At 48.0% G+C, this 12127-nt stretch overlaps 1 protein-coding gene across 1 annotated transcript in view; it reads right to left on the bottom strand.

The window, feature by feature from the left end:
• Positions 1-8878: 8878 nt before the first annotated feature.
• SLC8A2 (solute carrier family 8 (sodium/calcium exchanger), member 2) overlaps positions 8879-12127 on the bottom strand; it is a 44124-nt gene continuing 40875 nt past the window's right edge. The window contains exons 9-10 of the mRNA XM_006868234.1: positions 11084-11362; positions 8879-9255 (exon numbers count right to left, since the gene is read on the bottom strand). Coding sequence (XP_006868296.1) covers positions 8879-9255; positions 11084-11362 — 656 coding nt within the window. The remainder of the gene's footprint in view (positions 9256-11083; positions 11363-12127) is intronic.

Genomic DNA, 12127 nt, shown 5'->3' with positions numbered 1-12127 from the left:
AACAACAACATCTTGTTTCTTTGTATAAGCTGAAATTGTTTGTTTTCTCCAAGATATTTTAGTATTTATATTTAGTTGATGATTGTATATTGGTGTAGTCTCAGACACTCGCCACCTGTTTCTTGGTGGATGTGATAAAGACCAGAAATGTGAACACATTTAGTTCTCTGTTAGCTGTTTCTGTAGTGTAGTTCAGGGCAGGCTCATGCACTTCCAGAATCAGGGGTCCTGTACCAGGTACCTGGCCCCAGGCAGAGCAGAGGCTGTGGAGGAGAGCTACCCCTGGCTACTGGTTGTCAAGGGTAGGGCCTGGCCATGCCCCCAACTACCAAGAGGGCACAGGACCAAGGGAGAACTCCATCCCCTTGTTGCCAACCTCCAGTCACAACCTGTGCCTGCAGGCTACCATATTAACAGTTGCTCACAAAGTTCACGATGACTGAGCTACTCCATGCCAAGCCACATTCACTCCCTTTTTCTTCTCTCTCACTGTTCCTGTTCAGCTTCCTCTTCTAGTCAGCATTCAATCCACTTGTCTGTCCTATCCTCTGGTGCTCAGGGTTCCAGAATCACCATCTGTATGTGTTTCACTGGATCTTCCATGTGTTTGTTGCAGACGGCTGGCTCAGTGCATCTGCTTACTTTGCCTTCTTGTCCTAGACTCTGATACCATTGATTCTTGATCATATGCTACCTCTTGAAATGGTTGAACATTGACCAATTCTTTTTGATACAATCACTCTGCATATTCCTCCCATCTTCTTTTCATGCTTCCTGTGTTAATTTTCTTCAGCTTCAGCCTGAACTTGCATATGAACAATTGATGGTCTAGTCCACACTCTTTGTCCCTGGCCTTGTTTTGGCTGATGATACAGAGCTTCTCCACCATCTCTTCCCACAGATGTAGTCAGTTGAATTCCTGTGTGTTCCATCTGGTGCAGTCTACGTGTATGATGGCCATATATGTTGTTTTAAAAAGGTATTTGCAGTGAATAAATCATTGGTCTTGCAAAATTCCATCATTTCTATCATCAAGGCCATATTTTCCAGCTACTGACCCTTCCTCTTTGTTTCAACTTTCTCATTCCAATTAGCTAGTAACTGTCAATGCATCTTGACATTGATGTTTGTTTGAATGTTTCATTATTTTCAGACTGAAGAAGTTGGTAGAATTCTTCAGTTTCTTCATCATTGGCTTAGTGGCTGTTGTGTATATTTGAATAATATTCATATTAACTCTTCTTCTTTGTGCTGTTGTTGTTAAGTGTTGTCAAGTTGGTTCCGACCCATAGTGATCCTATATAGGGTTTCTGAGGCATGACTGGTGAGCTTGAACCACCGACCTTGCGGTTCAAACCAACCTTGCAGTCCAGTGCATGAACCCACAATGCCATAAGTATATGGATATTATTCTGTCTCAGACAACAGTATATTTCAAGATAGATCTTGAAATGCTCTTTTTGATGATGATTGTGATACCATTTACTCTTGAATTTGTCACTCCTGGCATAGTAAACCACATTGAGTCTCAGATTCAAAAGGCCAACACCAGCCCATTTTTGTTCACAGATGCCTAGGGTATCAATCTTTATGCACTTCATTTCACTTTTGACAACTTCCAATTTTCCTAGGTCCATACTTCGTGCAATCCATGTCCCGATTATTAATGGATGTTTGCAGCTGTTCCTGCCCACCGTGAGTTATGCCGCTCAAATGAAAGTCCTGAAAGCTAAACTCCATCCACATCTTTAAGGTCAACTCTACTTTGAGAAGACGGCTCTTTCCCAGCTGTATTTTGAGTGTCTTTCAACCTTGAGATGCTCATCTTCTTGCATCATATCTGTTATTCATAAAGATTTCAGTGACTAACCATTTAGAAGTGGTCCATGTCTCCTTACTAGTTTGTCTCAGTTTAGAATGCCCTGCTGAAACTTGTCTACCAGAGAGGACCCTGCTGGCATTTAAAATACCACTGGCATAGCTTCCAACATCACAGCAACACACAAACCACCACAGTGAGACAAGGTGACTGATGAGTGGTGGAAAGAGGGGATGGGAAACCCTTAATTCCGTCATAGTCCTGATTTGATGTAAGGGGAGTTTCACTGGGGTATAACCTGCAACATTTTTTACTTAGAAGAGATAAAAAGAGAGAGACAGAAGCAGAAATCAATGGGACCTACTTACACCAAGAAGAGCCAGGCCAGGCATCCCTGTACTGTGAAGCTCTTGGATCCCAGAGAAATTTGACAAGACACAGGGAGATCTCCAAGGAATTCTGGGTCTGCAGATGCTGAAAGGAGACAAGGACCTTTCCTCAGAGGTGACAGAAAGGGAAAGCCCTCCCCTGGAGCCAGCACTGTGAATTTGGATGTTAACTCTCCTAAACTCTGAGAGGATGAATTTCTGTTTCTTAAAGCCATTCACTTGTAGTATTTCTGTTATAGCAGCAGCTATCACACGGGATAACTAAGGCAGTTGTGAATGGGAAATGTTGCTCTGATAATAAGATACATGATAAGTGAGGAGTAGGTGTATTCAGTTTTCAATGATTGCTAGCCTTAAGTAGCAAGGTCTCATAAACTAAGGGATTTAAAATGATAGGAATTTATTTCACAGTTCTGGAGGCTTGGGATTCAAATTCAGGGTGTCTATAGGGCCAGGTTCTCTCTGAAGATTCAAGCCAGAGTATCCTTTCCTCTCTTCCTAGTGTCTGATTGTTGTTATTATGTGCCGTGGAGTCGATTCCAACTCATAGCGACCCTGCACAGGGTTTCCAAGGCTGTAAATCTTTATAGGAGCAGAAAGCCTCATCTTTCTCCCACGGACCAGCTGGTAGTTTCGAACTGCTGACCTTGTGCATTTCTTGGCTTGTAGCTGCAGCACCACTCCCATCTCTGTCTCCCTATCACATGGTCATCTTCCCTCTGTCTCCCTGTCTCTGTGGAGTAGGATCCACCTCCTCTTCATGTTAATTGAGAGCCTCTTCCATGACCCTGCTTCCCCAAATGGTCACATTCACAGGTAGAAGGGCTAGGATTTCCACTTATCTTTTTGGGGAACCCAATTTGATCCATAACACTCATATAAGGTAATACATCCACCAGTTCTGGAGATTAGAACATGAATACCTTTGAGCCTTAGGGACACATACAACAGACCTGGTGATCTGCTTCCATAAAGATTACAATCTAGAAATCCCATGGTTATTCTGTCGCATGGGTCACCATGAGTCTGAAAGAACTAGATGGCATCTAGTAACAATAATTCAGTCTACCAGGAACAGCTACCCAAAATCTCTCCCCTGCCCCTCTGTACATGCTCCATCCATAAAGATGTAATCTATTTCCCTTCTTCTTGAATCTTGTGGCTAGCTTCTACCAATAGACTGTTGTGGGAGTGGCCAGAGGCTTTGTAGCATCATCTGTGGCCTGATGGGAATCTAGCCGCCATATTGTAAGGAAGCCAGTCTAGCCTACTGGAAGAAGAGCAGTCAATGAGAACTGAAGTACCCCAGTCCAGAGCCAGTACCCACTGTCAGTGCCTGAGCGAGGCAATCTTGTACATTCTAGTCACAGCCAAGCTTCAGAATGAACACATCTACATGAGTGGCCTCAGCCCATACCACATGTAGCAGAAGAAGTGTGAGAAATCAGAATTATCACAAGCTTTGTGCCTTTAAACAACACAGCTTTATTATCTTACAGTTCTGAAGGTCAAAGATCAAGGTGTTGGCAGAACTGCATTCTTTATGGAGGCTCAGGGGAGAATCTGTTTCCTCGAATTCTCCTAACTTCTTAAGGTCGCCCGCATTCCTTAGCTCATGGCCCCTTCCTTGTATCACTCCAACCTCTTATTTTCAATGGTCACATCTCCTACTCTATTCAAATCTCCCTCTTGTTCCCGCTTTTAACAAAAATAATATTGTCTTTTGGGTGAATGTTCACACAGCAGTGTAGGTTTCCATTTGAAAACTTTTCCATAAATTGCTCTGTGATAATGTGTGAACAGTCTCACCTAGTTCCATTCTGGTTGTTCTACTTTCTCTACTCCCCTACATTCTCATCTTGGTTTTAAAGTCATCTACGTGGTCTTGTAAAGGGGCATAGTACTTACAGGTGATAGTCATCATTTCTTCAATCTGTTGTTTAACTACCAGGTGACTTCAGGAGTTCATTTCAGTTCAAAGTTTGAAGAGTATCTCAGGGACTAGTCTCCAAGTCTCAATCCAGATCTGGTTTTGGTTTTGTGGTTTTCAAGAGCCCTCTTCTAAACATTACGCATTTCCTGGGAAGCCTCATCTGGTGGAGGGGGGCTGTGACTAGCAGACACACCCATGGGTTGGTGACACCTCATTGCAGATTAATTTCTCTCAAGTCCAGGACCCTCTCCCGAGCCCCTGGACATGTCCTCTCCTTACTGCATCCTCAGGATATCCCAAAAGCCCACCAGTTGTTGTCAAGTCAGTTCTGACTCAGGACAGCCTCAAGTTTGTCAAAGTACAGCTATGCTCTAGAAGATTTTTAATGGCCGATTTCCCTGATCACCAGGTCTTTCTTCCAACGCACTCTCTGAGCAGACTTGAGCCTCCAACCTTTCAGTTATCAGTGGAGCACATTAACCATTTGCACCACCCAGGGACTCCATTTTACAAGCACTCCACCTGAATTTAGCATCTTCTGAAAACCTATTCTTCCTACCTTGGCACCCCCCCAGACCCTGCCCCATGCCCAGATGTGCTCTCTGCATTGGGGGCATGTGTCACCACCCAGATCCACACAGTCCATCCTTCTCCCTCCTACTCTGTTCCCTGAGAGATTGACCAGCATGGACTAAGTGAATCCCTTGTCTCTGGTTTCTGGTTGAGCTTAGCCAATGGAGGAGGAGGAGGAGACTGGGGGCTGGAGAAGAGTAAGGTTGAGGTGTTCTTTCTCCAGGTCCCCTTCTCGCTTGTGGGGTTGGTGGTGGTGGCCATGCTCTTCCAGCGAGACGCACAGTCCTCATCACGTGGCAGCTACAGGTCACTTGAATGTCTGGTATTTATCTCTTTGCTCAGGTGTAACTGTTCTCTGTTGCTCTCCCCAATGTGTTGCACCTTCCAAGATCGTTACTCAATACTACCCACCTTTTGTTGTTGTTAACTGTCTGATAACCACAGACATTGGAATAGACGCTGCCCAATCTTGCTCCATCCCTAGGTTCGTTGCAGATTGAGCCATTGTGATTCCTAGGGTTCTCCTTGGCTGATTTTCAGTAGACCACCCTGCCTTTCTTCCTGGTCTATCTTAGTCTGGGAACTCCTGTTCAGCAAACCTGTTCAGCAAACCAGCAACATGGAAACCTCCACTGAGGGACACGTGATAACTATATATCTATAAGGTGACTGGCCAGGAATAGAACTCAGGTCTCCTACATGGAAAGTGTGAATTGTACCACTAAGTCACCACTGCCCCTTGCTGTTGCTAAGTGCCATCAAGTTGATTCTGACTCACAGTGACCCCGTACAGGGTCCTGAGAAGCGGCTGGTGAGTTTGAACTGCTAACCTTGCAGTTTAGTTGCTGTTGTCAAGAGCGGTGGAGTCAGTTCCAACCCATAGTGACCCTGTGTAGGGTTTTCAAGGAGCAGCTTGAACCACCGACTTTGTGGTTCAAAATCAGACCTATCAATCCTCTGCCTACCCTCTCCACTCCCATTTAAATTACTTCCAAATTTACCCTTTGCTCTTAGGATAAATACCAAGTTCCACAGAGTAGCTGGGAAGGGTTCTTGTAACTGGGGCCTGTAACTTCTCTCCACTCTTTACACCCATGCACCCCATGCTCCGTTTATTTTTGCAGGAATCCCCCAAAGCCATTATTTCGATCTCCACGCTTTTGCGGCACCCTCTATTCAGATACACACATGTACGTGCATGTGCGCACACACTCCCATACATTCCTTATTTCAGGAATGTGAGAAACTTACTTGCTTTATTTAGGAAATCCTTACCAACCCCAGCTGACTCAGGCTGAATTACGATCCTCCCCGGAAGTGCGCCCAGAACGACTTTATCAAGGAGACTAGAGATGGGAATAGGGGCGTGGCTAGTAGAAGGTCCTGGAGGATGCAGTGGGGGCGTGGCTAATGGGAGCTCCTGTGGACCTTTAGTGGGCTAGTGGATGTTAGTGTGTTCTGCAGACGACCAGAACATGTAAACACCCAGACCACCTGGCCTATTTCACAGTTGCCCAAATCTCACTGAGTCAGCAACCTCTTTAGGCCCCTCCTTCTAAATCCCAACTTCCCCCTAGAAGACTTTTTCAGGCAGAATTTCAAAGTTTTATGGCAACTTTTCTGAAATCACAAAGAGACAGCGACCGGTGCGGATGAACTCAGGGCAGAAAAGGACAGGGGTCTGGGATGTTGGGGCAGATGCACAAACAGGACAGAAGAACACCCAACAACCTGTGGGAAGCAGGTTGCGATGGGGTGTCAGGGTCAGCCTTAAATCCCAAGAAGGGGGGCAGCACCCTCACCCCCCAAGTGTGTCCTTTGATAAGGACATATCAACAATAAGAAAATGCAGACGGCCTCCCAATGCATGGATAGCCTCCAAAGTTAAAAATGCCCACTCAGACCCCTAGTCCCAATCCCACCCTCCCATCCCACCCCCACCCCGCCCCACCCCCACCAGGCAGAGATGTGGCAGCATTTGCTGGCTTGTAGCATTTGTCCTCTGGGACCCTAGGGCTCCTCTTCGAGGATCCTGCACAGATTGGCTGGCACTGAAGGCAAAATGAACCTTCTAGATTGTCAGGGGGAGATGGCTGAACTCCCTTTGATTCCAGGCCTCCTGCCGAAAGGCGATTCTCAAGGGTGGGAGTCTACTGCCCTCTGTAAAGGAAAGTCGGTCATTCCCCTTCCCCAAGACATGCACCCTCCCTCTTCCCCCCTTCCCCAAACACACTATATACACACAGGCCCCTCCCTCCAAGGCATGGCTGGGCTCTCAGAGGTAGTGAAGGGAAAGCAGGGGCTTCTGCAAAGTGAGATGTTGCAGGTTCAAACTTTGCCTCTCCATCCAAGTCTTGGATTCCCACACGTCTCTCCTCCCTTCTCCAAGCCCCAGAGCCTGGGTGGAGAGATCTGGGGGGTGGGGTGTGCACATGGCCACCTGCTCATTCCTCCTGGGGCCTAACGGAACTCCCTGAGGGCTAGGGTGGGGGTGGAAGGGTGGAGGTCTGCACCGGCCTGGGGTAAGCTCTGAGGTCAGAGGGCACTCAGGGAAAAGGATACAAGAATAGTTACTAACCAGAGGAAACCTCAGAGTGGAAGGGGTTCAGAAGTGGAAATTTAGACTAGGAAGTAATTACAGAGGTAGTCAGTCACCTCTAAAGAGGAACTGGGGAGACTCTTAAGGAGGAGGCCAGGATGGTGGGGGCAGGGAGGATAGACCAAAAAACCCCAACCAGTTACCGTGGAGTCAACTTAGACTCATGGCGCCCCCGTGTGTGTCAGAGTAGAACTGCACGCCACAGGGCTTGTCAATGGCTGTGATCTGGAAGTTAAGATTCCGAGGCACCTCTGGGTGGCTTGGAATCACCAACCTCTCAGTTAGTGGCTGAGTGCTGTTGGCACCACCCAGGGGAGATTGTTGCTGTGGTTAGTTGCCGTTGAGTCCATTCCAGCTCATGGCGCCCCCATGTGTTACAGAGTAGAACTGCTCCATAGGGTAATCTTAGCTCCAATCTTTACAGAAGCACGTGCCCAAGTCTTTCTTTGGAGATGCCTCTGGGTGCATTGAACTGCCAACCTTGTCAGTAATAAAGCGCTTTAACAGTTGGGCCACAAGGGCTCCTTGAAAAGGATAAAACCAAACCCAAACCCACTGCCTTAGAGTCGATTCCGACTCACAGTGGTCTGCAGTTCAAACCCACCAACTGCTCCCTTGGAAACCATCGACTCCACAGCACTTAACAAGGGCAGAGTAGAACTGTCATCTTTACTGCCTCATCTTTCTGGGGCTGGTAGGTTGGAATTTACCCACCTGCCAATTAGCAGTCAAAAACTTAACTATTGCGTCAAAAACTCACTGCCAACCCCCCCTCCCCCCAAAACCAACGCATGGCATCGGTTCCAACTCATAGCAACCTTATATAGGGTTTCTGAGACTGTAAATCTTTATAGGAGCAGAGCCTCATCTTTCTCCTGTGGAGCGGCTGATGGGTTTAAACCACTGGCCTTGTGGTCAGCAGTCCAGCGCTTATCCTACAGTGCCACCAGGGCCGCTGTTGGCTACCCACTGCTGTTGAGTTATTGTAATTCATAGGGCTCCTCTCGGACCCAGTAGAACTGCTCTGTAGGGTTTCCTAGACTAATGGGAGTACACAGCCTCATCTTTCTCTCAAAGAGCAGTTGGTGGATTTGAGCTTATGGTTAGCATCACAGCACTTAACCCACTACACCACCAGGGCTGGAAAAGGATGCTGTTGTTAACTGCCGGCTAGTTGAGCAGGACTCATAAAGATTTGTTTGTATAGGGTTTCCCAGGCTGTAAATGTTTCAAGGAGCAGAAAGTATCATCTTTCTCCCACGGAACAACTTGTGGGCTGGAACTGCCAACCGTGTGGTTTGCAGTTCAGTGCTTATCCTACAGAGGTTAAATCTAAGAGAGTTTAAATCCCAGGATCCCAGGCGAGGGAGAGGCTGATTTTTGGGGGGAGAGGAGAGTGACTCTCAGGAGAAGAGGTCTCAGGATCTCGGTGCAGAGGCCGCCAAGTCTTTGGGGGAGGAAGGAGGCTGGGTCCAGGAGGCAGGCCAGCTCTCCCAAGGAATAAGGAGCTGGTTCAAAGTTGGTGCCGAGAGCGCATCTCCGGGGAGGGGCCGAGCCCGGGGTTCCTAGAAGCCCCTGATGTGGCAGTAGGCCTCGAGGCTGGCGAAGAGGATGTACAGGAACCAGAGGCCAAGAAAGAGCGCGGTGGTGGCGAGCTTGGGGCCTCGGGGCCCGCCCAGCTCGCCGCCGATGTGCGGCCGGCGGCGGTACAGCAGCACGGCTATGCCCACGAAGGCGAAGACGGTGAAGAGTGTGACGGAGAAGGCCAGCGTGCCCGTGCGCACCTCGAACGCGCGGCCCTGCACTGCCCAGTACACTGCTGCCACCGACCAGGCCACGCCCAGGCCCAGGAACACGTTCACCGCGTTGGAGCCCGTCACGTTGCCGATAGATGCATCCGCGCACTGGTCCTGCAGAGCCGCCACTTTGCTGGCGAACGTGTCTGCGGGGTGCAAGGACACATGGGGTCTGTCAGAGAAGCGCGCGTGCGTGGGCCTGCCCGCAGGGGATGACATCCACCCTGCCCCATCACCTCTCTTCCATCACACCCAACACCTAGGCCCTTACCTACAGGGCCCCAAACCAAACCCTAAACCCACTGCCTTCCAGTTGATTCCGACTCTCAGCGACCCTATAAGACAAAGTAGTACTACTTTGTACTACTCCTTGGGGATTCTGAGACTACAATTTGTTAGGAGTAGACAGCCTCAGCTTTCTCCAGCAGAGCAGCTGGTGGGTTTGAACGACAGAACTTGATGTTAGCAGCCCAAAACTTAACACACAACACTACCAGGATTCCTTCTAGGTGGCCCAGACCCCAAGTAACTGAGGGCCTCGCCTTTATTCCTGAAGTTCTGGGCCAACAGTGCCACCCTAAAGCTTGATTCCGTATCAGCCAAAATTCCTCATTATCCCTGGGCCTACTTGCGCCCCAGGACCAGTACCCTGCTTTCTATCTGCATTACTGTCTACCCTTTATTAGACTTACTACCTGCTGGGACTCGCTGTCTGATTTCTACATTGTCTTCTTTCCATGGGACTCGCTGCCTGCTTTCTATGCAATTCAATGCCTATTATTTATAAGACCCACTGTGGACACTGACGATGCCTTTTTCTCCACGGCGCACTACTTTCTTTGGGATTCCCTGCCTGCTTTCTATGGGACCTCCTGCCTGATTTGTATGTTACTCGCTTTCCACGGGACTTGTCAGTATTCTATGGGATTCACTGCCTGTTTTCTTTAAACTTTTTATTGTTAACTGAATGAAGGTTTATAGACAAGATTATCAACTTTACATTCACTGCCTGCTTCCTGTGGGGCTTACTCCTTGCTTACCATGGACCCTACTGTCTGCTTTCCCAAGGGCCCATTGATTCCACTGGCATTGGCTGACAACAGGATCCTCAGGCCTCATCTGCATGCAGCCCCTTTCTTCACTTTTCTCTCCACCCGGGTCTCTATGCCTCCCCTTGTCTGGAAACATCTTGCCCACCGAAGTCTCTGGTGTGGAGGGGTGGACATCAGGAAACCATGGCCGAGACTCCTCAGGTCATTGCTTGCTTTCTAGTTTTCTGTCTCTAGTACCATCATCTACTCAACACACTTATGAAAAGCAAGTGTGCTAGTCTCGCCCCACCCTCCCACCCCTGCAAGAACACCAATTTCTGCCACCTTAGTTCTAAGGGACCTCAGGTTTGTTTGTGGAGGGCAGGGATCCTGGTCACTATGCTTCCATGGACCTATGCTGTGATTTCTGTGACATTGCTGTCTTAGTTCTACGGCATCCCTCCTCCACGGCCTGATTTCTATTCTGCTTCATCTTTGAGTTCTTTGAGATTCACTGGCCTGCTTGTTGTCATTCCCCATTATATGGTCCTGTGGAATCTTATATCTGGTTTCTCGGGGGTAGGTACTGACATTCTGCTTCTTGGGAACGATTTTTAGGGTCTGCCATCTCTTCAATGGCCAATTCTTTAGGATAAATGGTCTGTTTATCCACCACTCCCCACTGCCTTAGTTCTGTGGGACATTCACCTGGTTTCTTTCAGGAAGGGGGATGCATATTGAATTTGAGACATACTGTTGCCTCTTTTCTATTCTTGCCACCATATTTTTGTGGAACCCACTGTACGGCTGCATGGCGTCACCACTTTATTTCCCAGCCATCTTTTTCTTCTGCTCCATAACCTTGCTTACAAAGTGCCCCAAGTGCCCCCTGCCTGGTGCCTCTGAGACTCTGCTCCAACAAGTAGTGCCCCCAGGGTATTACCAGGGATGGAGGTGCCCAGGGCCACGAAGACAACGGCGTTGACAGAGTCCTTGAGGCCGACCGTGCAGCCGAAGTGGGAGGCCAGGTCCCCGATAAGGGCGGTGAGCAGGCCAATGACCAGGATGCAGACGCCAAAGCAAGCCCAGCCGTGGCAGTACTCGGTGGGGGGCACGCAGGCAAACAGCACCTTCCAGAATACTGTCAGGAAGTGCATCACGTAGTCGAAGCAGGATGGCAGCCGCTCCTCCCGGGATCCATCCTCTTCCTCCTCCTCATCTCCTGTGGGCACACGACTCAGCTGGGGCGCACAACCAGGCCTCCTTCTTCCTCATCTACAGAGCCCCCATTGGCTTTTACTTCCAGATACTGAGTTCCATAAAAAAAATAATTGCTTTCCCAGAATCCTTTGAAGGTAGGTTTGAACCTAAAAATATTTGCTCTCCCAGCATCACTTGCAGCTAGGAGTGTGTGTGCCCAGCCTTAAAAAAATTACTTCCCCAGAATTCCTTGCAGCTAAGAGTCTACATGCCCAACTAAAAATATTCACTTTCCCAGAAATCCTTGCAGCTAAGGAGGGTCATACTGCTATCTAAAAATATTCATTTCCCAAAAGCCCTTGCAGCTAGTAATTGTCACATCCTCAGTTAAAATAGTTTTTCAGACCCATTGTGGCTAGTAGTAACTATATGCCCAGCTAAAGATACTCACTTTCCCAGAATCCTTTGAAGCTGGAGACAGTCATGGCCTCAAAAAAAATACCTACTTTCCCAGAACTCCTTGAAGCTAGAGCAAAACCCATATTCCCAGATGAAAATATTCACTTTTCAAGAATTCTTTGAAGCTAGCAACAATCATGTCTCTAGGGGGAAAAATCACTTCTCCAGAATTCTTTGCAAATTCTAACTAAAACTATTCCTTTTTCAGAAGCCCTTGCAGCTAGCATTAGTCATGCGCTCAGATAAAAATATTCACTTCCTGCGATCCATGGCAGCTAACAGTAGTCACATGGCGAGGTAAAGATACTAATTTTCCCTAGATTCCTTT

Source organism: Chrysochloris asiatica, unplaced genomic scaffold (genome assembly GCF_000296735.1).
Source record: "Chrysochloris asiatica unplaced genomic scaffold, ChrAsi1.0 scaffold00116, whole genome shotgun sequence".
Taxonomy (NCBI): Eukaryota; Metazoa; Chordata; class Mammalia; order Afrosoricida; family Chrysochloridae; genus Chrysochloris; species Chrysochloris asiatica.
The sequence above is the reverse complement of the archived record's forward strand: the minus strand, read 5'-3'. Positions and strand labels throughout refer to the sequence as shown.